Source organism: Heteronotia binoei, chromosome 16, assembly GCF_032191835.1.
Source record: "Heteronotia binoei isolate CCM8104 ecotype False Entrance Well chromosome 16, APGP_CSIRO_Hbin_v1, whole genome shotgun sequence".
NCBI classification, from domain to species: domain Eukaryota; kingdom Metazoa; phylum Chordata; class Lepidosauria; order Squamata; family Gekkonidae; genus Heteronotia; species Heteronotia binoei.
Genome location: NC_083238.1, coordinates 47,645,696 through 47,672,340, shown reverse-complemented (window position 1 = coordinate 47,672,340; position 26,645 = coordinate 47,645,696). Strand labels below are relative to the sequence as shown.

General features: G+C 46.6%; 1 protein-coding gene across 1 annotated transcript in view; it reads left to right on the top strand.

Moving 5' to 3' along the window:
- Positions 1–26,645, top strand: part of NBEAL1 (neurobeachin like 1) — a 175,697-nt gene that overhangs the window by 147 nt on the left and 148,905 nt on the right. The window contains exon 2 of the mRNA XM_060257088.1: positions 1,004–1,471. Coding sequence (XP_060113071.1) covers positions 1,421–1,471 — 51 coding nt within the window. The 5' untranslated portion in view covers positions 1,004–1,420. The remainder of the gene's footprint in view (positions 1–1,003; positions 1,472–26,645) is intronic.

Genomic DNA, 26,645 nt, shown 5'->3' with positions numbered 1-26,645 from the left:
GCAGCAAGCGGGGGCGGGGCAAGAGGGCAGGGAGTCGGTCGCTCGCCATCTCTCCTGATGCCTGCGAGGGGGGGGGGGCGCTGGGTGGGTGGGGTGGAGGGACCCCGGGAAGGATGGGGGGCAGAGGGCAAGCGGGGACAGCAGCCATCTGGGGAAGGGAATTTGGCTGGGGGGGGGGGTGAGTGGGGGGAACTTGCCAGGGGAGAAGCCCCCCGCCTTCAAATCACAAAGTGGGTGGGCTGGCTTCAGAAGAAATAAGAAATGAACGGGAGACAAGTCCCTCAGTCCCTGGCTTTGCACCAGCGTTCCCTCTAAGCTGAGTTAGCATGAGCTCGCTCACAGATTTTTAGCCTTCGACTCACACCTTAGCTCAGGAAGAAGGACCCCAGAGCACAATCATTTACGCAGGAGCTCACCACTTGAATGCCAGGAGCTCACAAAGTAGAATTTTTGCTCACAAGACTCTGCGGCTGAGAGGGAGCACTGCTTTGGACTCGGGGACTTCTTGGCATAGCTGTGAGCAGGGTTTTCTTTCTCCTTCCTTTACAAATAAAATTATTTGGCAATGCTTCCGTCCTGAGAGAAGTCAGAAAACAGTCCCTCAGGTGCCACTGGACTCTTAACAGTCTATTCCAGCAGCAGCTTTCGTGAGTCACAGCTCCCTGCTATGGCCAAGGGAAATGAGTGCATTTGGGTACATGGTCCAGAAGCCAGAGCATTGACCATGCATGAGAAAAAAGTGTTCGTTCTTTCTTTCTTTCTTTCTTTCTTTCTTTCTTTCTTTCTTTCTTTCTTTCTTTCTTTCTTTCTTTCTTTCTTTCTTTCTTTCTTTCTTTCTTTCTTTCTTTCTTTCTTTCTTTCTTTCCCAGCTTGAACTTTAATTTGTTATTTTACATGGGTATATGTCACAGCAAGCTCCAGAACTTCTTGAAGAGTTAGTTGGGGTGCTATAAACATCTTCAAGAAAGATGCGACTTCTTTATCGGGCATTTCCTTTTGGCAGGTGGTCAGCTGGCTCCTTTCACCGGGTACCTCAAAAGGATTTTTTCCCCTCCTGCACCGATCAACTGATGATTTTTTGATTTGGCGTTCCGAAGAGGATGACTTGAGAGTCTGGCAAAGAACGGCAATTCCTGGCGTCTCCAGCGCTTCCTATGAGATGGAGTTATAGCTCTTCCATTCCAGTATCATCTCAAAGCCCAGCAACCTTCATTTTACTGGCGGGGAGCAATTCCAAATTGGCCTTGATGAAAAGGAGAGGGCAAATTGTCACCTTTAGCCTCTGGAACTGCACGGGAGTGGTAGAGGCCGTCCGTTCCTTTCGCCTTGGATTGAGCCCAGGAACTACACTGTACATTCTGAACAGAAAGCAAGCATGATAGGATCCTGAGTGTTGGAGCCACGAACCAGGAAGTGAAGGATGGCATCCCGAGAGAGGCTGTATGAGCTATGGATGCTGTACTGCAACAAGGTAAGTTTCTATTTTCTTTTTAACGTTGGTGTGCATTAGAGAAGTAGTGTTGGCTTTGGTTACTATCGGGATGGGAGACAACCAAGGAAGTCCAGGGTTGCTGCACAGAGACAGGGAATGGAAACGACCTCTGAACATCTCACGCCTTGAAGACCCTGTGGGGTCAGCTTAAGTTGGCTGTGACCACCGTGTTACATTGGAGCTGTCTTCTGGAAACCAAGTCACTGAGATGATTGTCTTAAAGAAATTGCCGGCTACAGTAGGGATCACTCAAATAGACAGTGCTGTTTTTGCCATGTCTGTACTATCCTGTTTTGTAGGGGATATAGATAGCTAAGGTCTGACGCACTGTGAAGTCTTCAGTGGGCATCTAAAAATGAATAATGTGAGCGTAGTAAACTTGTATCCTACTGGCAGGTTTGTCAAGGAGCCAGGATCGGTTTCCAGTTTCCTGGTGGTTTAAGCCGTTCCAAAGTGGGTGAAGCTGTTTTAGGCCTGTGTAAATTGACAAACCACCCCGTAAAAAGTCTGCCATGAAAGCAATGTCACTCCAGAGTTGGAAATTACTGGTGCTTGCACAGGGGACTACCTTTACCTTTAAATTGACAGTACTGTTGAAGGTGGTCAAAAAGACTGGATCCAAACCAGCTTTTTTGTGAGCAGAGGTACCTCTACTTGTACACAGTAGGGGAGTGTGAGTTTGTGACTTCCTTCAGGAACAGTTTTCTCAGGAAGTGCCAGGGACTGTGGTGGGAAGAGGGGTCCCCAAAAGATCTATTCCATGAGTGAATTCCACTTGTTCTTTGAATTGAACCAGTGAAGAGCAGCTACTGAATAATGGCTTAGAAGCTCTTTATTGCTATACAAATGTATGACACCTTCATAACTTTCTGGGAATAATTGCTATTTTTGCTCAATACATTTCTGGCATCCTTCTTGTCTTGATTTTGGCTGTTGTACTATTATTGTTCCTTTGGTGATTTTTGTAATATGGATTTGTACAATATTTCTTATTTGTATATTAGTTATTCTTATTTGTATGCTAGTTATTCATGTCACAGAGGAACCCCGTGGCGCAGAGTGGTAAGCTGCAGTACTGCGGTCCATGCTCTGCTCGCAACCTGAGTTTGATCCCAATGGAAGCTGGGTTCAGGTAGCTGGCTCAAGGTTGACTCAGCCTTCCATCCTTCCGAGGTCGGTCAAATGAGTACCCAGCTTGCTGGGGGGAGAGTAGATGACTGGGGAAGGCAATGGCAAACCGCCCCATAAAAAGTCTGTCATGAAAATGTCATAATGCGACGTCACCCCAGAGTCAGAAATGACTGGTGCTTGTACAGGGACAACCTTTACCTTTTTTATTCCTGTAGCAAAGACTAAAGGGTTTTTCAACTTTGTTCCAACTTTGAAAGCACAAACGCTCGCTTTGGCATAGAAGCTCATTATTGCTGTATGAAGCCATGTTCATTTCTACTTAAGCATGGCTAGCTTTCACTGGTATAATTTCACATTCTACTGACCTGAAACTGCTGAGATGGAAACCTCCCGCTTACAATATTGGCAGTAACCTCTACCTTTTGTCCCTTGCAGTAGTAATTGTCCGAGCTGCCTTTGGCTCTGGTACTGTTCTTAAAGGTAACCATGCAGGTTATGTAACAGGAAAACTGTATTGTACCTGAAAGGGCCTAATACATTGAGCTGGTTTGAAAGAGCAGCAGTTTCACAGAAAACTTGTTTTGAGAGACTGGGAAGGACTCTTCATGTGGGTAGCCATGTCTGTCTGCTGGGTAGTGTGATGATGAGAAGACCGTGATGACTTTAAGTTGTTATTATCTCTTTGAAGGCAGCCCCAGGGAAGGGGGGAAGAAGCATGTGTCTTATGAGTGCGAAGAGTTAATTGCAGAGTTGACTTCATCTGTAGCAGTCTGAATAGCCCAGTACTCCAAGATCATCAGATGAAATAGATTTATATCCTTCATGAATCTGTCAATGGCTACTAATCATGGTGCCTAAGGGGAACCTCCACATTCAGAGGCGCTAAATCTCTGAATCCCTGAGCCAGGAGGCAACATTAGGGGAAGGCATCAGCCTCTGTGTCCTGTTATTGGCCTTCAAGAGGAACCGGTTGGCCACTGTGAGACATTGGGCTGGTCTAGAGGGACCACTGGTCTGATCCAGCAGGGCTCTTCTGATGTTCTTATGAAGACCTCGACCTCTGTGCCCTGTTGGTGGCCCTCCAGAGGAACTGGTTGGCCACTATGTCAGACAGGATGCTGGACTAGATGGACCACTGGTCTGATCCAGCAGGGCTCTTCTGATGTTCTTATGAGTGCCTTGGTCTCTGTGCCCTGTTGTTGACTGTCCAGAGGAACTGGTTGGCCACTGTGTGAGACAGGATGCTGGACTAGATGGACCACTGGTCTGATCCAGCAGGGCTCTTCTGATGTTCTTATGAGGGCCTTGGCCTCTGTGCCCTGTTTTTGACCCTCCAGAGGAACTGGTTGGCCACTTTGTGAGACAGGATGCTGGACTAGATGGACCACTGGTCTGATCCAGCAGGGCTCTTCTGATGTTCTTAGGAAGGCCTCGGCCTTTGTGCCCTGTTGTTGACTGTCCAGAGGAACTGGTTGGCCACTGTGTGAGACAGGATGTTGGACTAGATAGGCTCTTGGTCTGATCCAGCAGGACTCTTTTGATTTTCTTATGTAATTTAATTTAATTATATCCTGCCCTATCCCACAAGCTGGCTTAGGGTGGCTTACAACATGGCTGGCCATGCATGGTACTTGGTTTGGTAACCGCCATGGAAGAGCGGGGTTGCTATGCAGAGGAAGGTGATGGTAAACTACTTTTGTCTTATAAACCCTAGGCTAGAGATCACCTCAAATCAGCTCTGACTTTATGGCACTTCAAGATGTGATCCAGGTTGTTCTCACTCAGGTAAAAGATGTGTTTCTTTTACCTGAAATGATATAGCTTCAAGTCATCCTTGGACATACCCAGGGAAGAGGTGATACCAAAGATGGCCCCCAGGCAAAGGCGAACTGGAAAAACTGGAACATACTGTTGAAACCAGGGCTTTTTTTGTAGCAGGAACTCCTTTGCAAATTAGGCCACACATCCCCTGATGTAGCCAATCCTTCTGGAGCTTACAGTAGGCGCTGTACTAAGAGCCCTGTAAGCTCTTGGAGGATTGGCTAGATACGAGGGGTGTGACCTAATATGCAAAGGAGTTCCTGCTACAAAAAAAGCGCTGGTTGGAACCATCTCTGCTCAGCACTTCTGTAGAAAGCACAGTTCGAGAACCTCCAAGTTCTCAATTCTCAGTGAACGTGGTTTTCCTTAATGGCCGTTGCATCCCCTGTTTTGAGAAGAGACTTTTGGTGGCCATGAATATTGGATGAGATCTTAATTTGACAGGCCTCCTTAAATTTCAGATGATTTAGAATCCGGTTTAAAATGCAGGGCGGATTTGTACTTTGGAACGCAGTAGTTGCAGATGAATGATGGGTTATAAAAGATGCCATCTTCTTCTGGGCCGGCATCTGCTGATGGAAAATGTGCCTCTGTTTTGCATTTAAAAGCCCATCCGGCAACTTGAGTCTATTAGTGGGTTTTTTGGCAGTTTTGAAACCGCTTACATTTGCAGGGCATGTGTGCAGTTTGCGAGCTGCCAGAGCAGTATGTCTCAGTGCCACAATGTTCATCAACCGTCGTATTTATGAGTTGGGGTGGTTCCGACTCCAGCAATAATTTTGGGATGGCTGTGAACACAACCTTTTAGGATACTGCTTGCTTAAAAGAGTGGGGGGAGGAGACCCCCCCAACCAATGCTCCCTCTTAACTGTGGCGTCTAGTGAGCAAAAATTCTACTTTGTGAGCTACTGGTATTAAAGTTGCGAGTTACTCCATCAATTAGCGTGCTCTGGGGGCATTTTTCCTGAGCAAAGACAAAAATGTGTGAGCTGGAGGCTAAAAACCTGTGAGATAGCTCACGCTAATTCAGCTTAGAGGGAACACTGCCCCCAACCCCCCCTCTTCTGTTTCTACACACACACCCCTTCTGTTTCTACACTGGCTATTAAAAACTGCAAATCCAGTTAAAAGTTATAGATGAATAAATGCATTCTCCTTTCTGTTATTGAATTAGTATTTCTACAGGCTATGTATTTAAGATGAAACAGTAGAGCCTTTCTGCGGGGGTTTAGGTAAGGAGCAAGACTGAAACAAACTCAGCTTGTTGCATAATAGCCCCGTGTCAGGGGTCTGTTGGCTACTGAAGAACAGAGCTCCATCACAGGCAGACTTCTAGTCCTAAAAGTGTTAAGTCAGTACTGCCACGGGGTAGTTTCCTTCCGGTTCTAAAATAAGGCCGGAGGGATTGCCTGCACTGGGCATGCAGATTACAATTTGAGAAATAAATTGCGTGGATTTTTATCTATACGTTTTGATTGACATCTGTTGGCTATGAACTTGGGCAGATTGTGAGAAGGAGGGCCGGAGGGATTGCATCAGTGGTTAGTTCTTGTGACCCTTTCTTAGAAGAAGAAGAATTGCAGATTTATACCCCGCCCTTCTCTCTGAATCAGAGACTCAGAGCAGCTTACAATCTCCCATATCTTCTCCCCCCACAACAGACACCCTGTGAGGTGGGTGGGACTGAGAGGGCTCTCACAGCAGCTGTCCTTTCAAGGACAACCTCTGCCAGAGCTATGGCTGACTCAAGGCCATTCCAGCAGGTGCAAGTGGAGAAGTGGGAAATCAAACCCGGTTCTCCCAGATAAGAATCCGCGCACTTAACCACCACACCAAACTGGCTGTTCACCACTTTGGGATCAGGCAGCAATTTTTCTCCAGGCCAGTTTGGCCAGGGATCCTGGAGGGTTTTTTTGCCGTCTTTTGGACATGGAACAGGGGTCAATGAGTGTGTGTGTGAGGGGAGAGGTGCTTGTGAATTTCCTGCATTGTGCAGGGGGTTGGACTAGATGACCCTGAAGATCCCTTCCAGTTCTATGATCTGCTTTCTCTTCCCAAAAGTACTGCAAGGTACCACATGGTATTTCAAACATGTGGAGACCACCCAGAACCAATTCCTCCCTCACCTCTTTCAGCGTTCTCTCTCACCAGCCTGAACTTAGTGGAAGAGTGGAGATTCGAACCCATTTCTGGTTGGACATTCTAACCATCATATCCAGCTGTGTCTTGGCAATATCTGCCTCATCTTGGCACCTAGTGCAGGCTGAAAATCTTCACAGAAAAACTTTGGAAGCAATCCAGACACAGTTAAGCCCTTTTCAGTTCCATTGTTTTCAAGGGACGGGGCTTTTAAGCAGGTGCTCTCATCTCTCCTACCAAAGTCCTTGGAAGTTATAAAAGTGCTCTACTTTCAGTGGGCATGCACCTCTTGTTTTTGTCTCGGGGCAGGCACAGAAGTAAAATACGTTGGCTTTCTGCTTTGCTTCCAAGTCAGTCAACTGCATAATGCATGAATCGCTTCTGGTTCTGTAGGGCATTTATTCTAATGAGCAGATCGGAAAGGCATTACAGCAAAACAACCAATCAGCATGTTTGGAAGAGAAAAGCTTGATCTGTCGAGTAAATGCCCTGCAGCAGAGAGGAAGAGAGAACTTTAAAAATAAATGGCTGGCATACGTTTGGCACAGGTTCATTGTTTGCTGCTTAAACTTATAAAAACTTTCCTGACTGTACAGCTGTACCAGTTCTACATACAGAGAAAGACTGTATCTGTTCTAATTAAGTTCTTAAACTTCCAGATGCCTTTAAAATGTATTATGTGTGTATTCAAAGTTATGGACAGTCTTGGTTGGGCCATGGTGTATAGTGGTGTCACACTGGTGGGCCTCCTGATAGCACCTGTTTTTTTTGGCCACTGTGAGATAGAATGTTGGGTTGGATGGGCCAGTGGCCATCCTTCTGGAGCGAAGACAAAAATGTGTGAGCCAGAGACTGAAAAACTGTGAGCTAGCTCACACTAACTCAGCTTAGAGGGAACACTGACACAGACCCAGGGTATAAACCAGTATTAATCTCTAAAAGTTAGTAGTAGCATTATGAATGACTGTCGTGTCAGGAATTTCCCTGGGTAAAATTCTGCTGGAGGTCTTTGGAAGCGAAGAAGTCACCTTGTGAGGAAGAAAGGGAGGCGGGAAATTTTTCAGGCTTTATACACAAGATAATATGTACTATCAAGGCTTTTTTTAAAAAAAAAACCAGGAATGCACAGGAACGCAGTTGGACTAGATGACCCTGGAGGTCCCTTCCAATTGTATGCTTCTATGATTCAATGGTTCTGTGGTGAAAAAAAAAATCCTGCAAATATTTACAGCAAGAACAGATTTTCACTGATTTTTACTGCCATAATTACTTTCACCTCATGGAAGTATATTAGTCCAACTATTTTTTTGGCTCATGCTTACATGGCTTCTGCCCATTCTGTTGTTATTATTAGTCAAGTTAGTGGTTTGAATACAACAATTGGGTACTTTTATAATGAGAGTAGGCTTTTATATTAAAAAAAGGGAAAGTCTGCTATAATGAAATTTTTGTTCACTGTGCCATTGATAAACTCCAGAATCCTAAAACAAAAATGTGGAGTGTCTCTCCTAGAATTGTACCATGAAGGTGTGGAACGGCAGGTGTGAATTCTTCCTTGTAGCAGAAATTCCCAGCCTGTGGGAAGCTAGGGTGAATTAGGACCCTTATCCTTGTAATGTGAACTTTCCGTGCAATTTTTGCACATGGGGAAATATTAAAAACACTACTGTGCAGTGATGCAGTTCTAGGTGGGTTGCACCATATGATCATATTCTGAGCATGGTTTTTTGGTTCTTAAATTATTAGTGCACAGTATGATTATCCCTTCCTGTATGTGGATCTCATGTAATGTTTGGAGCAGGGGTGACCAAACTTGTGCAAGAGCCACATAGAATAAATGTCAGATGCTTGAAAGCCACAAGGCATGAAAGTGAAATGTTTGAGAGCCGGAAGAAAGGAAGGAAAATGGAAGGAAGGAAGGCAAATAGATGGGAGGGAGGAGGGAGAGGTAGAAATAAAACAACTTTTTAAAATGCGTTCTCCAAGCTGGCTGATGGGGCAGTGGGGGCTTTGAGAGCTACACAATATATGGGAGCCACATGTGGCTACTGAGGTACAGTTTGGCCACTCTTGGTTTGGAGCGTGGAGTCACAGATCAGGGCCATGATAATATTATAGCTGCTTTGAGAACTAGCGGCTGTATTTTGTTTCTGGCGTGATCTGTCTGACCTGTGGGACTTCTTCAGGGATGCGTTGCTATGGTATCTGGACAAGGCCCTCACCTAGATGGTCCAGGCTAGCTCACTCTTGTCAGATCTTGGATGTTTGGCACGGTTGCCTCTTGTTAATACTTGGATGGGAAACCACCAAGGAAGTCCAGGGTCACAACATAGAGGCAGGCAATGGCAAACCAGCTCTCAGTGTCTCTTGCTTTGGAAAGCTGACTGGGTTGCCATAGGCTGGTGTGACTTGACAGCACTTTCCGCCACTGTCTGGATAAGAGGTGACTGAAACCTTGCTACGTTGGTATAATTGAGGTCTTAGCCTTTCTGCTGGTTGCCATGGTATAATTCGGGGGTGGCCAAACTGCAGCTTATGAGCCACATGTGGCTCTTTCACACATAATGTGTGGCTCTTGAAGCTTCCCCATTAGCCAGCTTGGAAAAGGCTCTTTGAATCTCTTTACATCACTTATCCAAGCCAAGCCAGCTGGTGGCTTGGACAATGTATTTGAAGTTAAAGTTTCCTTCCTTCCCTCTCCTGATGTTTATGTCTTCCGGCTCTCAAACATCTGATGATTATTCTATGTGGCTCTTACATTAAGCAAGTTCGGCAATCCCTGGTATAATTAATCATAACATAGTTAGTCCTCCTTAAAAGTCCATTTGAAATAAACTGCCTTCTAAATAATGTTTCTTATGTAAGCGCAGAGTGAGTTTTCACTGTATGTTAAAATTTGTAGTAACTGCTTAGCTGTCTGGTTATGTGTGGACATAACTTTTTGGTTTAGTGTGGTAAGAGTTATGTGCTTCCTTATTTGTTATTTTTTTAAAAAGGCTTGAACCTAGCCTTCTGCTTTGAAAGAAGCATTCGAAAGTACCCCACAGAAGAAAAAATCATGTCGACTATATAAAAATAATGGAAGCTAATAGAACAAAGTGATAGAATGAATAAAACAAAAAGAAGAAGAGAAGAAGAGGCTGGATTTGTACCTTGTCCTTCACTACCCAAAGGAGTCTTAGAGTGGCTTACAATCTCCTTTCCCTTCCCCGCCTCACAACAGACACCTTGTGAGGTAGGTGGAGGTGAGAGAGTTCTCCCAGAACTGCTTTTGAGCACAACAGCTCTGAGAAAATTATGACTGTTCCAAGGTCATACTAGCAGGTGCAGGTGGAGGAGTGGGGAATTGAACCCAGTTCTCCCAAATAACTTAAACATTACACCAAACTGGCTCTCTTTGATGGGTGCAGTTAAAATGATGCCCATAGCCCATCAGATCTAGCTTAAAACCTGGTAATCTAGACCCCACTGATTGGTCTTTTTGAGGGTTCACAGTATCGGTTAAAAAAAAAGAAGTTCATTCAGTCCCCTATCAAAAGCCTATAAATCTGGTTAGTGGCTGAGCCAAAAATTATGAGAAACCTTAAGATTTGATAAGTTTTGGTAGTTACTGAAGTACTAACTCTTGAATAACAGTGTGCTCTGGTCCTGGTCCTGCAAAAGTCCACTGCCCAATTCCTAGCCATTAGAAGCCATCTTGCCACGTTTAAGCGATTCCCCCCAGCGTGTCAGTATGTGGTGTTTTCTACCTCACAGCCTAGCCCTCCTGAGGCAGCATTGGATGTACAAGGGAGTAATGCTTGAGGGATGGCAGGTATGCCCTGTGTGGAATTCCTTTCCCTCTCTGAACCAGTCCACCTGGGCCGTAGTCCCTAATCCCTCTCCTCTGTTATGTACGCAGGTGGGAGGGATTATGTTGGACTGGGCGTAACTGCTGTGTGGTTTCGCATCGCACATGCCCTGAGAAAGACAGACATGCTGTAAGATCCTTGAATGCCAGCACAGCTGTTAAACATAGCGGCTTGTTAACAGATTTCATTGATTTAAACGTTAGGTGCTTAGGTGTGGTCTGTTGACATTCAAAGGGAAGAGACAATGACTTCTCCGGCTTGCTACATCTGTGCAAATATTCTGCTGTCTTTGCTGCCAGTTTGGTGAAAAGCTGCCTGTTAGCTTTTTTTTGGGGGGGGGGGGAGCAGAGCACGTCTTCCCAGTTTTCATGTAGACTAAATAATGTAACCATTCCTTCTGCCCTAAATGCCCATTTGTTTTAAGGGCTCGAGAACAAAATGACATAGAACGGGTGCTGGGCTCACTACGCAGATTTCAGACAATACCTCTTTTTCGTTATCCTGTTACAGAACTATAGTTAGACCTGTCTGTCATATGCATTTGATTCATAGGCTTAGAAAATGATACGTAATATATTTTAGCTTGCCCATTCATTCACAGAAGCTTAAGGCGATGAAACATCTACTCAAGTGAAACAGAGTGATCACAGACACAAGAGGGATACCAGATTACTTTGGGAAACTCTCTCCACACTGTGCACTCAAGGTTTCTGTAGCAAATGTAAAAGTGGCTGCGGTTAAAAGCCTTGAAGCTAGCACCACAGCCTCTCTATCCAGATGCTGGTTTTCATTATTGGGTTTTATCATTTTTCTTGGTCTTAAAACTGCTGGCAGGCACCATGTCTTAAGGCACTGCTGAACATGATTATAAGCACCTACAGTGCCAGATGTCTGAGAGGAAGTGTCTTCTCCCAGAGCTGGATGATGATTTTGTTGTTCAGTCGCACAGTTGAGTCTGACTCTTTGCGACCCCATGGACAAAGTCACGCCAGGCCTTCCTCTCTTCCACCATCCTCCGAAGTCTGCTCAAATTCATGTTTGTTACATTAGTAACACTGTCCAGCCATCTCATCTTTTGCCATCCCCTTCTTTTGCCTTCTGTCTTCTATATATTAATAATGTAGACCAGGGGTGGCCAAACTTCCTCTTTTACACATGGCTCTCAAAGCACCCCCCCCACCCCAACACCCTGTCAGCCAGTTTGGAGAAGGCATTTGTCTCTTTAAATCACTTCTCCAAGCTGGTGGCTTGGACAATGAATTTAAAGTTAAAGTTGCTTTCTTTCCACCTCTCCCTTCTCCTTCCCTCCCCCCATCTATTTGCCTTCCTTCCTTCCTTCCTTGTGGCTCTCAAACATCTGATGGTTATTCTTTGCAGCTCAAGTTTGGCCACCCCTGATATAGACCTGTGGTCCCCAACGTGGTGGCCATGGCATCTGGTTATAGCTTTCCTGGTATCTGACAAGGGTTTGTAGGAAGTAGATGGGACTTTGGCCTAGCGGGGCTTTTGATGGACCATTTGAAGTCTGATTGGCTGCCACCACACAGGGCTGGCTCGCCCACTAAGCAAACTAGGCGCTTACCTAGGCCGCCGGGAGGGTGGGTGCGATGAATTGAACTCCCTACCCCTCCCAGTGCCCCAGGCAAGTGCCTAGTTTGCCTGCCTCCCCCACTCGCCACCGCTGCCACCCCCCGTCCCCTTCACCTCTTCCCCCCCCCCGGTGTGCGATCAGAGCAAGCCGTGCCTAGGCCCTGCCAGCTGCAATGTGGCGTGCATCTTATCTTTTGAAGAACACGCTGGAGAAGGCTTGGCTCCCCCTCCCTTCTGGTTCCGGAAAGGAGAGGAAGAAGTCTCCAGCGCGTTCTTCGAAAGATAAGATACATGCTGTGTCGTGGCTGGTACAGCCCAGGCGCGATGCACTCTGATTGCACGGGGTTGAGGCAATGGGAAGGGAGGGAGCAGGTGGGCAGCTGCCGCGCTGAGGTGCAGTACACTCGGGATGCAACGGAGCGCAACGTTGTGGTGCAGCGCTGCAGGGGGCGGCGGTGGGAGGCAGCGGCGGGGGGGGGGCCTGCCTGGGGCGCCACACGCCCTTGGACCAGGGCTGCCACCACAGCACAAGGATCTTCACTGCATGACTGAAAGTAAGCAAGAAAATATTTTAAAACAGCACGTTTATTTATAAAGCATCCTGTTAAACAGTGCTTCTGCCTGAAACTTTTGAAGGGTTACTCTGAGGGTTATGCGTGACCTTACTCCCGTGACCTTTTGTGATTGGTTCCGCCTCCTGGAGCAGTCATTTTGTTGATGTTTCCACCGCCTTGTGTCAGAATCCCAAAGGCTCAAAAAGGCTGGGAACTCTAATATAGCCAGTTTATTTATTAGGGGTTTTTTACACCATTGAAACCAATAAGATAAAACAACATGAAAACAAATAAACAAATGTAAAATATTAGCTTTAAAATATTAATTTTAAATTAAGGTGTCTAACATCAGGCACAAGAAGCAACCACGTCCCCAAGATTTGATTCAAGAAAGGTACTCAAGCTGAGCAGGGAAGAATTAAATCCTTGCAATTAATCCAAAAGTCTCGTTTTTATTTTTATTTTGTTTCCGTAAATTTGTTTTCCGTCCTTTCCCCGTGAGGGCTCAGGGCAGATTCCAACATAATTAAACCATTAAAACCAACAATAAAACATCAGTACAATTAAACAGTGTGTCTCTTTCACACATATTGTGTGGCTCTTGAAGCCCCCACTGCCCTGTTGTTTGGCAGCTTGGAGAATGTAAAGTTAGTTGCTTTCTAAGATTTCAGGTTTTCACGGCTGGTAACATCATTAGGGTTTGTAGAATCTTTTGGGCTCAAGTGCCGTGTTCTACTGGAGAAAGTTTTCCTTCCAGACGTTTCGTTCTCAGCTGCGGAGAACATCCTCAGTGGCGTTGCAGCCGGAGCAGGCGCTCTGACCTTCTTGGCTGCTGTGCATTGACCTTCTTGGCTGCTGTGCATCACTCAATGCACAGCAGCCAAGAAGGTCACAGCGCCTGCTCCGGCTGCAACGCCACTGAGGATGTTCTCCGCAGCTGAGAACGAAACGTCTAGAAGGAAAACTTTCTCCAGTAGAACACGGCACTTGAGCCCGAAAGATTCTACAGACCCTAGTTGCTTTCTTTCCACCTCTCCCTACTTCCTCCCACCCCATCTATCCTTTTTTTCCTTCAAACATCTGATTTTCATGTCTTGCGGCTCTCAGATATTTGATGTTTTTGTCTTGTGGCTCTCAGACATCTGACATTTATTCTATGTGGCTCATGTTAAGCAAGTTTGGCCACTCAGATCTATAACATGCATATAATATGTGTAATATTATAAAGCAGCTTACAACCCCCCCCCCAAAAAAAAATATTGTACATCAATAAAAGGAAGGTGATTGTAAGCACTCCAAGACTCCTTCAGGTAGTGAAGGGCAGAGTATAAAACCAAACCTTCTTCCTTGGTTGAACAAATGTTGAGTCCAGTGGCACCTCTAAGACCAACAAGGGGTGAACCTGAGGAAGTCTGCATGCACACAACCTTGAATGAAACTTTAGTAAAGTTTAAGGTAAAGTTGCAGTACTGCAATCCAAGCTCTCTGCTCACAACCTGAGTTCGATCCCGCGGAAGCTGGGTTCAGGTGGCTGGCTTAAGGTTGACTTCGGAGGTTGGCAAAATGAGTACCCAGCATGCTGGGGGGGAAGTGTAGATGACTGGGGAAGGCAATGGCAAACCACTCCATAAAAAGTCTCCCATGAAAATGTCTTTATTTATTTATTTGATTTATATCCCGCCCTACCCCACCGAAGCGGGCTCAGGGTGGCTTACAATACAGAGATTCTAACATAGAATTCAAATTTTAAATATAGTAGCAGTTTACATAGTTAAGAAATTAAAACATTAAAACATTAAAAACAGTGCATCAGTCCAACAACATACAATCTATACACTTCCTTAGGTATTTTGGTAGTTTGGTGGCTTGGGACCGGTCAGTTATAGGCCAACTGGAAGAGGACTGTCTTACAGGCCCTGTGGAATTGTCCAATATCCCGCAGGGCCCTGACCTCTTCCGGTAACTGGTTCCACCAGCAAGGGGCTGTTATTGAGAAGGCCCTGTCCCTGGTTGACTTCAACCGGGCCTCCTTTGGCCCAAGGATTACGAGCAGATTTTGGGAGCCAGATCGCAGTGCTCTCTGGGGAACATATGGGAAGAGACGGTCCCTAAGGTAGGCAGGTCCTAGACCATATAGGGCTTTAAAGGTAATAACCAGCACCTTGTACCGGACTCGGTATATTATTGGCAGCCAGTGCAGTCCCCGAAGGCCCGGCTGAATGTGCTCCCGTCTAGGGAGCCCTAATAGCAGCCGGGTGGCGGCGTTCTGCACTAGCTGCAACTTCCGGGTCCAGCACAGGGGCAGCCCCATGTAGAGGGCATTACAGTAATCCAACCTTGAGGTGACTGTTGCATGCATCACTGTTGCTAGGTCGTCCCGCTCCAGGAAGGGAGCCAAGTGCCTCGCTCGCCTAAGATGGAAAAATGCGGACTTAGCAGTGGCTGCTACCTGGGCCTCCATAGATAAGGCAGGCTCAAGTAGTACCCCCATCTCCTGACCCTGTGCGCCATTGTCAGTGGCACACTGTCAAGGGCTGGAAGGGGAATTTCCCCCTCCAGACCACGGCGACCCAAGCAAAGGACCTCTGTCTTCGCTGGATTGAGCTTCAGCCTACTCAGCCTGAGCCATCTGGCCACGACTTGTAATGCCCGGTCCAGGTTTTCTGGGACAGAGTCAGGCCGTCCGTCCGTCCATGAGTAGATATGATGCAGCGTCACCCCAGAGCCGGAAATGACTGGTGCTTGCACAGGGGACTACCATTACCTTTTTTACCTGCCCATGGTGTGAATTCCACAAAGAACACAGGCATGGAAACTTTTCACACAGAAGCTGGTGTGTCTTTGGGTCTGGTTGGGGCCTATAATCGGATCTGTGCTCTGGAGCTGCTGCCTGTTCCTTCACTCTGTTGGCTAGAGGTGAATCCACCTCAAGGCATAGTAAACTGTGTGCAAGCTGCATGGCCTGTTAGAGTAACGCTCCCTCATTCTTCAGACTCAGCTTGTGGCATGTTCAGTTCATCCATGTGAGATGTCTCTCTATGGAGCGCTCCTTGCAGGTTTCGACTGGTCTAATTGACTTCCCGAGGTGTTCTGTTTGGAAGCAATGAGCAGTTTATAAGTTAGAGTACCTGGAAAAGTAGGCCTTTAGAATGAAGATACGTAGATTAAACTGGCAGGAAGGGAAGACGAATATGAGATCAGATTCCAACATGGACGTGTCTCAGAATATTGACCCGCTTGCTGCCTGACTTGGATGGCCCAGGCTAGCCCAATCTTGCCCAATCTTGGAAGCTAAACAGGATTGGCCCTGGTTAGGACTTGGATGGGAGACTGCCAGAGAAGTCTGGGGTTGCTATGTGGAGGCAGGCAATGGCAAACCACCCTTGTTCGTCTCTTGCCTGGGAAACCTTACAGTGGGGGTGGCCAAACTTACTTAACATAAGTAACCACATAGAATAAGAGCTACATAGAATAAACAGATGTTTGAGAGCTGCAAGACAAGGAAGGAAGGAAGGAAGGAAGGAAGGAAGGAAGGAAGGAAGGAAGGAAGGAAGGAAGGAAGGAAGGAAGGAAGAAGAGCACTGCGGATTTGTACCCTGCCCTTCTCTCTGAATTAGAGACTCAGAGCAGCTTACAATCTCCTATATCCTCTCCCACCACAACACACACCCTGTGAGGCGAGTGGGGCTGAGAGGGCTCTCACAGCAGCTGCCCTTTCAAGGACAACTCCTACGAGAGCTATGGCTAACCCAAGGGCATTCCAGCAGCTGTAAGTGGAGGAGAGGGGAATCAAACCCAGTTCTCCCAGATAAGAGTCTGCACACTTCCTTCCTTCTGGTTTCTACACTACACCAGTTAAGAAGGAAGGAAGGAAGGAAGGAAGGAAGGAAGGAAGGAAGGAAGGAAGGAAGGAAGGAAGGAAGGAAGGAAGGAAGGAAGGAAGGAAGCTGCCAGCTGGCTTGCAGAAGTGAGTTAAAGAGTTAAAAATGTCTTCTCCAGGCTGGCTGACAGGGCAGTGGGGTCTTTGAGAGCCACACTAAATGTCTCGAGCCACAGTTTGGTCACCCATGCCCTACTAAGTTGCTTTGTTGGCTTCGATTCGATGGCACTTGCAGCCACACACACACACAACACACACCAGCTGCCAGTTGAGTGGCTGTCTCACGTTTCCTTGTGGTAACCCTGTCTGTGCAGTGAGACAGTATGTTTGCAAGACATTGATAGTATCATGCAACATCAGGTATCCCTTCTGCACACCTGACTCTCTGAACCTTTTCATGGTTACTGTCTTATTTTTTGAGGGTTCAGCATACAAAAAACATTTTTATAGAGTTCTTTCTGCAGCAGTTCATTGTGCCCCCAGGATGAAGTGTTTAGTTTTGCAGTGAACTGGCTAACTCTGGGTATTACTTTTGGACCGTACAATGAAACTTAATGACATGACTATATCTAATAGAAAATCGACTATATCTATAGACTATAGCCTATTCTGTTAGGTATGAAGAGACTGCAGTCTATTCTATTAGATAGTCTATTCCAGTGATGGCGAACCTTTTAGAGACTAAGTGCCCAAACTGCAACCCAAAACCCACTTATTTATCGCAAAGTGCCAACACGGCAATTTGACCTGAATACTGAGGTTTTTGTTTAGGAAAAACAACTCATAGTGAAATTAACAAACTGAAAGAACGTTTGGTCTGGATAGCATTTGCTTAGGAAACCAACAAAATAGTAAGATGTCAGAATGGGGGAATGATGGTGAGAGTGTCGTAAGACAATAAATGGAGGCTGTTCATTGCTCTGCAAGTCTGGGTTAAACTGAGAACATGCCTTTCCCAGAGGTGTTTCTGTCTATCTAATTTACTTTTGAACATGTAACATACATTATAAGCATCATTCTAGTTTGCCATTAGGGAAAAATAACACATTAAAATATAGCGTTAGGGTTTGTAGAATCTTTCGGGCTCAAGTGCCGTGTTCTACTGGAGAAAGTTTTCCTTCCAGACGTTTCGTTCTCAGCTGCGGAGAACATCCTCAGTGGCGTTGCAGCCAGAGCAGGCGCTCAGACCTTCTTGGCTGCTGTGCATTGAGTGAATATAGTGTGTTTAGTAGGAGCTGGTGGTTAGGGTGTCCAAATCAGATCTGAGAGGTCCTGATTCATATGCCCACTTTGCCCTGGCAGCTTGCTGGGAAACCTTGGACCAGTAATATATTCTGAGTTAACCCGCCTCATAGGTTTGTTGTGAGGGTAAAAGAGAAGGGGAGAGTGTGTCAAACCACTTCAGTGTCCTTTTGGGAGAGGAAGGCATGAGATACATGATGCTAGATAATAAATTGATGAAAGGAGTTGGAAGTGACTGGGAGCAAAGCCTTCTCCCACGCAGGCTTCAAAGAGTTAGAAGGCACGCCGGCCTCAATGAAGCCAGTAGGGTCCAGCTTCGGCGCAGCTCAGCGCGCCTCTGAGGAGGAGGGGGACCATGGAGTAAGGCTGTATTGCCGCTCTGCGGAGGGAGGGAAGGCGGGGGCTGCGGGGCGGGGAGGGAGTTCACGTGCCCACAGAGAGGAATCCGAGTGCCGCCTCTGGCACCCGTGCCATAGGTTCGCCACCACTGGTCTATTCTATTAGATATTGAATAGACTATAGTCTATTCTGTTAGATATGACTATAGAAAAAGGTCAGAGCCTTGCGGGACTTTGCCCATTTCTGCAAGGCCTGCAAGACAATATTATTTCAGTTAACTTTTCATTGAAATTGCCAAAATACTAGCTTTAAAGGATGCCTAAGAATACTGAACACCATCTGTAACTAAATGGAAATTAGCACTGAATTGTTTATATCGCTTTAACTGTTTTAATTGATGTTTGATTTAACTGTTTTATTGTGACTTCGCTGTGTGTTGTCAGTCATCCTGAGCCTGCTTTGGCGGGAAGAGTGCAATACAAATAAACTAAACTAAACTAAAACTGACTGGCCCTTTGTGAAGGCAACACAGAGTTGGATCAGGCTTAGAATTTCTGCATACATGTGGGGGGGGGGCATGATTTTTTGTTGACTTCCACCTTTTGTGGCAGACATCCCCCCCCCCCCCCAGCAGAATAGCTTGGAGAGGAATTACAGTTCTCCTGCAGAAGTGTGTGTGTGTGTTAAGCAAAAACTGCTCCCCCCCACTGCATTCATGGAAATTCTTTGCAGGATCCAAACCACAGCCTGTACAACAAAGCCATCCACTGACCAAGGAGGTCTGGAGTGGTTGGAATATTACGAGAAGCTAAGTGTTCTTTACAGGCAGAAAGGGGGCAGGGGACGTAGCTGCTTCAAACCCTTTGAGTGCTTTAGGTTCCTTTCACATTACCATTCTAAACTGGATATTATCCCCTGTTGGTAAAGCAATACAGGGATGGAGGTTTCATACAGAGAATTTCATAAAATTAACGAGCCATGTCTGAAGTGATCTGGCCATTTCAAACAGTGCTGCGCTTTCTCTCTACCCCTTTTCACTGCGCGATCTTCCTTGAACTTTTTTGGAACGTTCTAAGTTGAGTGCTAGGGAGTCCCGTGGCGCAGATTGTTAAAGCTGCCGTACTGCAGTCCTAAGCTCAGCTCACGACTGAGTTCGATCCCGGCGGAAGCTGGGTTCAGGTAGCTGGCTCAATGTTGAATGAGCCTTCCCAAAGTTGGTAAAATGAGTCCCAGCTTGCTGGGGGTAAAGTGTAGCTGACTAGGGAAGGCAATGGCAAACCACCCTGTAAAAAGTCTGCCAAAAAACATTGTGATGTGACATCACCTCATGGGTCAGCAGTGACTCGGTGCTTGTGCAGGGGGACTACCTTTACTTTTACCTTAAGTAGAGCGCTATAACACTGTACTTATATATAGGGTTGTCAAACCCCCAGTTAGGGCAGGAGTTCCTCCGATTTTGGGGGCTCCAATCTGCTGCTAGTGCCAACCCCCGAACAGCTCCCACCCTCAGCAGTGTCACTGGCACAATGACGTTACCTGGTAGTGGCGTCACCACACCGGACATGTCAACGCTCTGCCATTTGGGCCACAACTCTGTGTTTTTGGCCAAAATGCTACAATGCCAATGCATGACATGCACGTCATGCCTGGCACCATGATGTCACTTCCAGGTAACGTTATCATGCTGCATGCATAAGAAGACTATAGATTTATACCCCGCCCTTCTCTCTGAATCAGAGTCTCAGAGTGGCTTACAATCGCTTTTATCTTCTCCCCCCACAACAGACACCCTGTGAGGCGGGTGGGGCTGAGAGGGCTCTCACGGCAGCTGCCCTTTCAAGGACAGTTACGGCTGACCCAAGGGCCATTCCAGCAGATGCAAGTGGAGGAGTGGGGAATCAAACCTGGTCCTCCCAGATAAGACTTCATGCACTTAACCACTACACCATACTGTCTCTCGGGATCTTGGGACAGACTCAGCCCGGTGGAAGCCCGGTAAAATCTGGCAACCGTACCAATATTTATAGCTCTCGGCTTGACTTCGCGAACGAAGATTTAAGAAGGGTGCAGTAGTCCACGTCTGCTGCAGGCTCGCTGGTGGCTGACAAGACCAATGCGGGACAGGCAGATCCGGCCACAGTGGCCGCAGGGAAAAGTCTGATTTGGGGTTGGTGCTGTAGCAGTGCGATTCTTCCTCAATCTCCTTTTGTCCTCAAGACCAGCTATGCGTGCGTTCTCAAAGGAAGAGACAGCCTGGTGGATGGTGTGCCTCCATGCTTTGCGATCTGAGGCTAGGTCAGACCACTGGTGATGGTTGATGTGACAGGTGCCAAGGGATTTCTTCAAGGAGTCCTTGTACCTCTTCTTTGGTGCCCCTCTATTTCGATGGCCGGTGGAAAGTTTGCCATACAGAGCCATACCAATATTTATAGCACTATACAGATATATACTGTACCAGGGATGGCCAAACTTGCTTAACGTAAGAGCCACACAGAATAAATGTCAGAAGTCTGAGAGCTGCAAGACATCAACATTCAGATGTCTGAGAGCCACAAGACATGAATATCGGATCGCTGAAGGTCCACAGACTCTTGAATGGTTCTTCTCTTACTGAGAGGCCAGCTTAGTTTCTGTACTCTGTTCTAAAGTTGCGGCAAAGGATGTCACAGAAATAATTTTTGTTCACACAGGTGTATATGGAAGTTGTGTTTTTGTCGTGTTTTATTGATCTGTACTGTTATTTTTATGCCAATGAAGGCTGACTTGATGACTTGAATATCAGATGTCTGAGAGCTGCAGGCAGGAAGGAAATAGATGGGGGGAGTGAGAGGTAGAAAGAAAGCAACTTTAAATGCATTCTCCAAGCTGGGCAGTGAGGGCTTTGGAAGAGCCAAATGTGGCTTCTGAGCTACACTTTGGCCACTCCTGTACTCTATGCCAATATAGTTTGAGGAAGATAGCACAGCAAAAAAGGGCGGGGGAAAAAGCCCGACGCTATTGAAATGCAGTAGACATTTTACACATCACAACTGCACAGATGAGGTGGAAACGGAAAGCAGTTTACCTCAAGAACGGCTCAACTATGCTTTGCCAACCAGACACAACCGGCTTCGTATGAAGAAATAAATAAAATCCATTAGCAGCCAGTCGCTAAAGCGGTTGTTCCTTGCGTGACACAAAAAATCCATTAGCAAACGGATTACCATGGCTGTCTGAAAGGGGCCTTAAGAGAATCCTGAAAAGAGGGAGGGGTGTCTTGGAGATTTCTGAATCCTCCCTCCCCCCCAACAACATGCCCCCTACTTACCGTATTTTGGTTCTATGTCAAAGCCCGGAGATCTGAGCAAAATCCAGTTTCTGGCCTTAATCTAGTAAGGAACAAACAGCTTGCCATTTGCATGGTGATCCCCACCTCCCTTCCGCTACTTGTAGGAACTAATTACTCTAAGCCATTTGTTAGCAATTAGAATGTACTTAAATATGCCCAGACATTTCAGTGAAAACAGCCTGAAATGAGGAGGCAACTGGGTGAGCTGGCAAAGCAGACTCTTAAATAATAATGGCGGCAAGATGGGAGCAGTTTTCAAGAAAGACCGTCTTTGGTGTGTGCCCTGGAAAACAGAAAAATGGATTAATTGAAATTATTAAATTTGGGAGGTTTGTGGTCTGACTTTTGTACTACTCAGGGCTTTTTTTTAGCAGGAACTCCTTTGCATATTAGGCCACACCTCTCTGATGTAGGCAATCCTCCAAGAGCTTACAGGGCTGTTATTATAGGACCTTCTGTAGGCTCTTGGAGGATTGGCTACATCAGAGAGGTGTGGCCTGATATGCAAAGGAGCTCCTGCTACAGAAAAAAGCCCTGGTGCTACTAACAATAGTTCCATCTGGTTTTGAGGTCTGGGTCGAATTTCTGAAGCGATCTGGCCTTTTCAAACAGTGCTGCACTTCCTCTCCACCGCTTTTCACTGCACGATCTTCCATCGTCATCCACTCCGTCAGGCAGTCTGGGCGAGGAAGAAACTGAGGCCGGTGTGGGCCTAGATGTCAAGGAGGGAGGTGGTTGACTGTGCCCCTGATTTACAGGGCGTCTTCCAGGTTGCCAGCACTGAGTAGTGGAAAACCATGGCCACTGCTGTTGAACAAATCCTATTCCTGTGTTGATGGGATTGCTGAATTGCCAGGAAAAAGATGGCATGACTCAAGATACACACATATGTATTTTGCTTTTGATCCAGTTGCCAGAATAACCAAGAGAAACGCTGTAGCATATCTCGCTCTGCGTTCCCACTCTGACTTTTTGTTTACTTAACAATTATAGGTTGCCTGCCAGTGTTTTTGGCCATTAAAAAAATGCTTATTGCTGTTTACGTGTGGGTACTGTATCCAGATATGTAGTCTGCAGCTGGGCTTGCTTGCTTTGAGTTATGTGTGTAATTCTTGCTTTCTGATGGCTCAGTTCTTTGGTATGGATTATATTTCTTAGTGGCAGAAGCCTCGAAAGTGTGGACAATGGAGAGTGCCAGTCATCTGTGGACTCTGCCCAAGTACCCATTTTTAAAAAAACATTTCAGACTTCGCCTCTTCAGCCCTGCCGAGGGGGGTGGAATTTGGGGAAGACGAGGAAGCAGAGTGGCAGGCCTCCTACTGTCTGTTCAGCTTGGGCTGTAGTTGGGGACAGGGCAAATCTGCTGGCCCTTACAGACCATCAAGACTTTGGGGGGCATCAGCTTTCACGACTCAAAGCACCCTTCATCAGATACAAAGTAGAATGAAGATCCCCAAGTCCTTATATTCTTTGTTGGTTAGTGCTACCCGTAGTTAGCCAATTTGGAGATTATGGCAGGTGATTGTCAAAAAATACCTGGAAGTCAGGGCCGGCTCACCCACTAGGCAAACTAAGTGGTTGTCTAAGGTGCTTGGGGGGGGGGTTTGCTGAATTTGGCTCCCCCCTCCCAGTACCCAAGACAACCACCTTAATTTGCCTCTCTCCTCCTGCTGCCACTGCCAGCCCCCTCCCTTCCACCGCGCTCCACCTGCCTCCCCTCAGAGAAACTCGCCGTGACAAGGCTTGGGCCCTACCGGCTTTGAGCCAGCCAGCATCTCTGCATTTTTTGAAGAGAGCGCTGGAGGAGGCTTCGCTCCCCCCTCACTCCCAGTTCCGGAAGGAAGGGGGGAGAAGCCTCCTCCAGCGCTCTCTTCGAAAAACGCGCAGATGCCAGCTGCCTTGAAGCCGGTAGGGCCCAGCCTCGCCGCACTTCTCGGAGGGAGGGAGGGAGGGGGTGCTGTGGAGGGAGGGCGGGGGTGGCAGGGACAGGGGGTTGGTGGGCAGGGGTGCCACGTGCCCTACGGCCAGCACTGCTGGAAGTGTGGAGGAAATCCAAGAACCCACGGGGTTTCCTGGTCCCCAGAGAATGGCCTGGCATGGTGTCTCCACATTCTGTTGTGTCCTGAGGCTGGGATGTGTTCTCTTGTTTTCAGCCTTCCTTGTCTCAGCTGAAAGCAGTAAGAAACTGCACCGTTTCTGACCAGATCAGTTAACAGCTGGCCTTTTGACTGGGCCTGCTTTCCCTCTGGAAGCTCTTTTCCCAAATCATTTTGCTAAGTGGCAATTTCTTAATGGATTAACTGAAGTGCAGTTGCTGATTTATACCACAGGGGTGGTGGGAAAAGGAAGTGCCATATAAAGTCAGGTTTGTTAGAAGATAAGTAATTAAATCTGCGATTCAACAGCATTCCCTCTGCAAAAAAAAACATAAACCACCCCACCCATTAGCATTATACACCTGCCGTCCAAACATCTTTTTGAGAGAGGATGTCAAAGGGCCTGCATTGTGTCCATTTTATAGGAGGAAGATTTATATGCAAACTTTCCACCTTTTCTTTCATTCCTTTTCTTTCATCTGATTAAAACTCCTTTGATTAAATATCCTGAGTAATCATGTACTAAAGGTAAAAGTAAAGGTAGTCCCCTGTGCAAGCACCAATCGTTTCCGACTCTGGGGTGACGTTGCTTTCACCACATTTTCACGGCAGATTTTTTACGGGGTGGTTTGCCATTGCCTTCCCCAGTCATCTACACTTTCTCCCCAGCAAACTGGGTACTCATTTTACCAACCTCGGAAGGATGGAAGGCTGAGTCAACTACCTGGAACCGGCTACCTGAACCAGCTTCCACTGGGATCGAACTCAGGTCGTGAGCAGAGGGCTCCAATTGCAGTACTGCAGCTTTTACCACTCTGTGCCTCAGGGCTCTTCTAATCATGTACTATCTTCTGATAAATAGCAACTCCGAGCTTTTATGCCCCCCAAATTTAGCTACACTGCGGGTAATGTTAGGGGATCTAGCAGATAAAAGGAGTGATTTTATCTTACAGTGAGGTAAAAAAAGAAAAGTCCAAATAAGTACATTAAAATACATTCCTAAGAGCTGCATACAAGAGACATTGAAAGTTTCATGAAGTTACCCGTCTTCCTTAAAGATCAGTTGCACAAATGTTCTGAAGAAGGGATCTTCAGTTAATCGACCACTCATAACAGGGCTGGGCGTTTAAACAAGTTAATTAAAAAGAACCCTCTAAAATAATTTGGGACAGACAACTAGAACAGGGATGGCCAAACTGAGGTTCAGGAGCCACATGTGGCTCTTTCACACACATTGTGTGACTCTCAAAGCTCCCACTGCCCCATCAGCTGGCTTGGAGAAGGCATTTCTCTCTTTAAATCACTTCTCCAAGCCAAGCAGCTGGCAGCTTGGAGAACACATTTGAAGTTAAAGTTGCATTATTTCCACCTCTCCCTCCCCTAATCTATTTTCCTCCCTCCCCCCCTCACTTGTGCCTCTCAAACATCTGATGTTCATGTCTTGTGGCTCTCAAACATCTGACATTTATTCTATGTGACTCTTGTGTTAAGCAAGTTTGGCCACCCCTAAACTAGAATGTTAAAGAAGGTAGTGATCTAGGCAGGGTGGGGGATTTCAAAAATATTATGTATTGGTATGGTTTTCCCCTGGATGCTTTGACTATGGTACTAATTTCTTCAGCCACCTGTTCTGGTGGCACTGAGGCCCTTTGAAGGGACCCTGGTCACAATTGAGTGTACCACTATTGTAACTAAGGATGGGCATGGCAGGGGTGGAATTCTAGCAGGAGCTCCTTTGCGTATTAGGCCACACACCCCTGATGTAGCCAGTCCTCCAAGAACTTGGGCCTACTGTAAGCTTTTGGAGGATTGGCTACATCAGGGGGGTATGGCCTAATATGTAAAGGAGCTCTTGCTAGAATTCCACCCCTGGGGGCGTGGAATGCAAAAATGGTGGTTCATTAACTTCATGGTTTGTTAGTTTGCCCGATCAGTAGTTCAGTTCGTTTTGTGATTTTTTTGAATGAATCGTGGTTCGTTGCGTTGTTTGGTTCAGGAAGTTGTGGGATGACCCCCGAGAGGGCTAGAAAGTGCCAGCGTACTGCACCATGCCCAGTATTATGACATCACTCAGAAGTGATGTTAGCACGCTGGGCATGCTTGCTGGGGCAATGTGTCTAGCATGATAACATCGCTTCCAGGTGATGTCATCATGCCAGGCACTTTGTGGCACATGAGGAGGATCCCTTGCTGATAACAGCATAGATGAACCCCCCCCTGCCAAAAAGCCACTTTATTGTGTTAGTCATCAGTGCAGGATTAAACCCCGTGGAGGCCCCTAGGCAGTTAAATTTTGAGGGGCCCCTCACAAATTATCTCAGAGCGGCTGCCCAACCTCCCGCAGCCCCTGCTGCAGCTTGCAGGCACCTTCTTAAAAGCCCCTTTTACTAAGCTGCGGGAGAGAGGCAAACTTGGCAACCACACCAGCATCAGCCACACCAGGCAAGTTGGGCAAAGAGCAGCTCAGTTGCTGACTGCACGTGCAGGCTGGGAGGCCTGCAAGCAGGGGGGAAACTGGGGGCAAAGCCGGCCGGGGGCCTCTAAAGGCATGGGGGCCCATAGGCCAGTGCCTGCTTGGCCTAGTTGTTAATCCAGCTTTGCATAGTGATATTACCTGAACCAATTTGTAACTAACCACAGTTTGGCTGTTCTAGGTACGAATTGCGATTTGTGTTTTAATTTATATGCCTGTTCCTAATTCTAACGCCCTGCTTCATAAGTCAGAATTTGTCCAGTCCTTATGAATGTCGCATACTCAAACTGGGCAGTTTCCAGTGGAGCCTCAAATGCGTTCGGTCCCCTTTAGCTTCCTTTCTTTCAGAAGGTCACACAATATGTTAAAAATGCCATCGCTTAGGAATGACATCCATGAATGTTGCTAGTCTCCTGCGGAAGAAGTAATGAGGGGGTATCTTTTAATTTATTAGATATTTGGAATAGTTTATGGGACATAAAAGCCTCCCAGACTTGTGATTTCAGATTAAACCTGTTTCCAAATAACGAGGTTGGTCATGTTCAGCTATTGATGTTTAGTTTGGCTTTCTATGAGGTGCCGTACAAAAAAAACCTTTTGAATTTGCTTTTAAAAATGCTCCATTAGCCTAAGAGTATTCTCCAGCGGCAGAATATAAGATATGCTACTTCTAAGAGAGCGTGGGAATCGCCTGCAATGCCTCCTACTT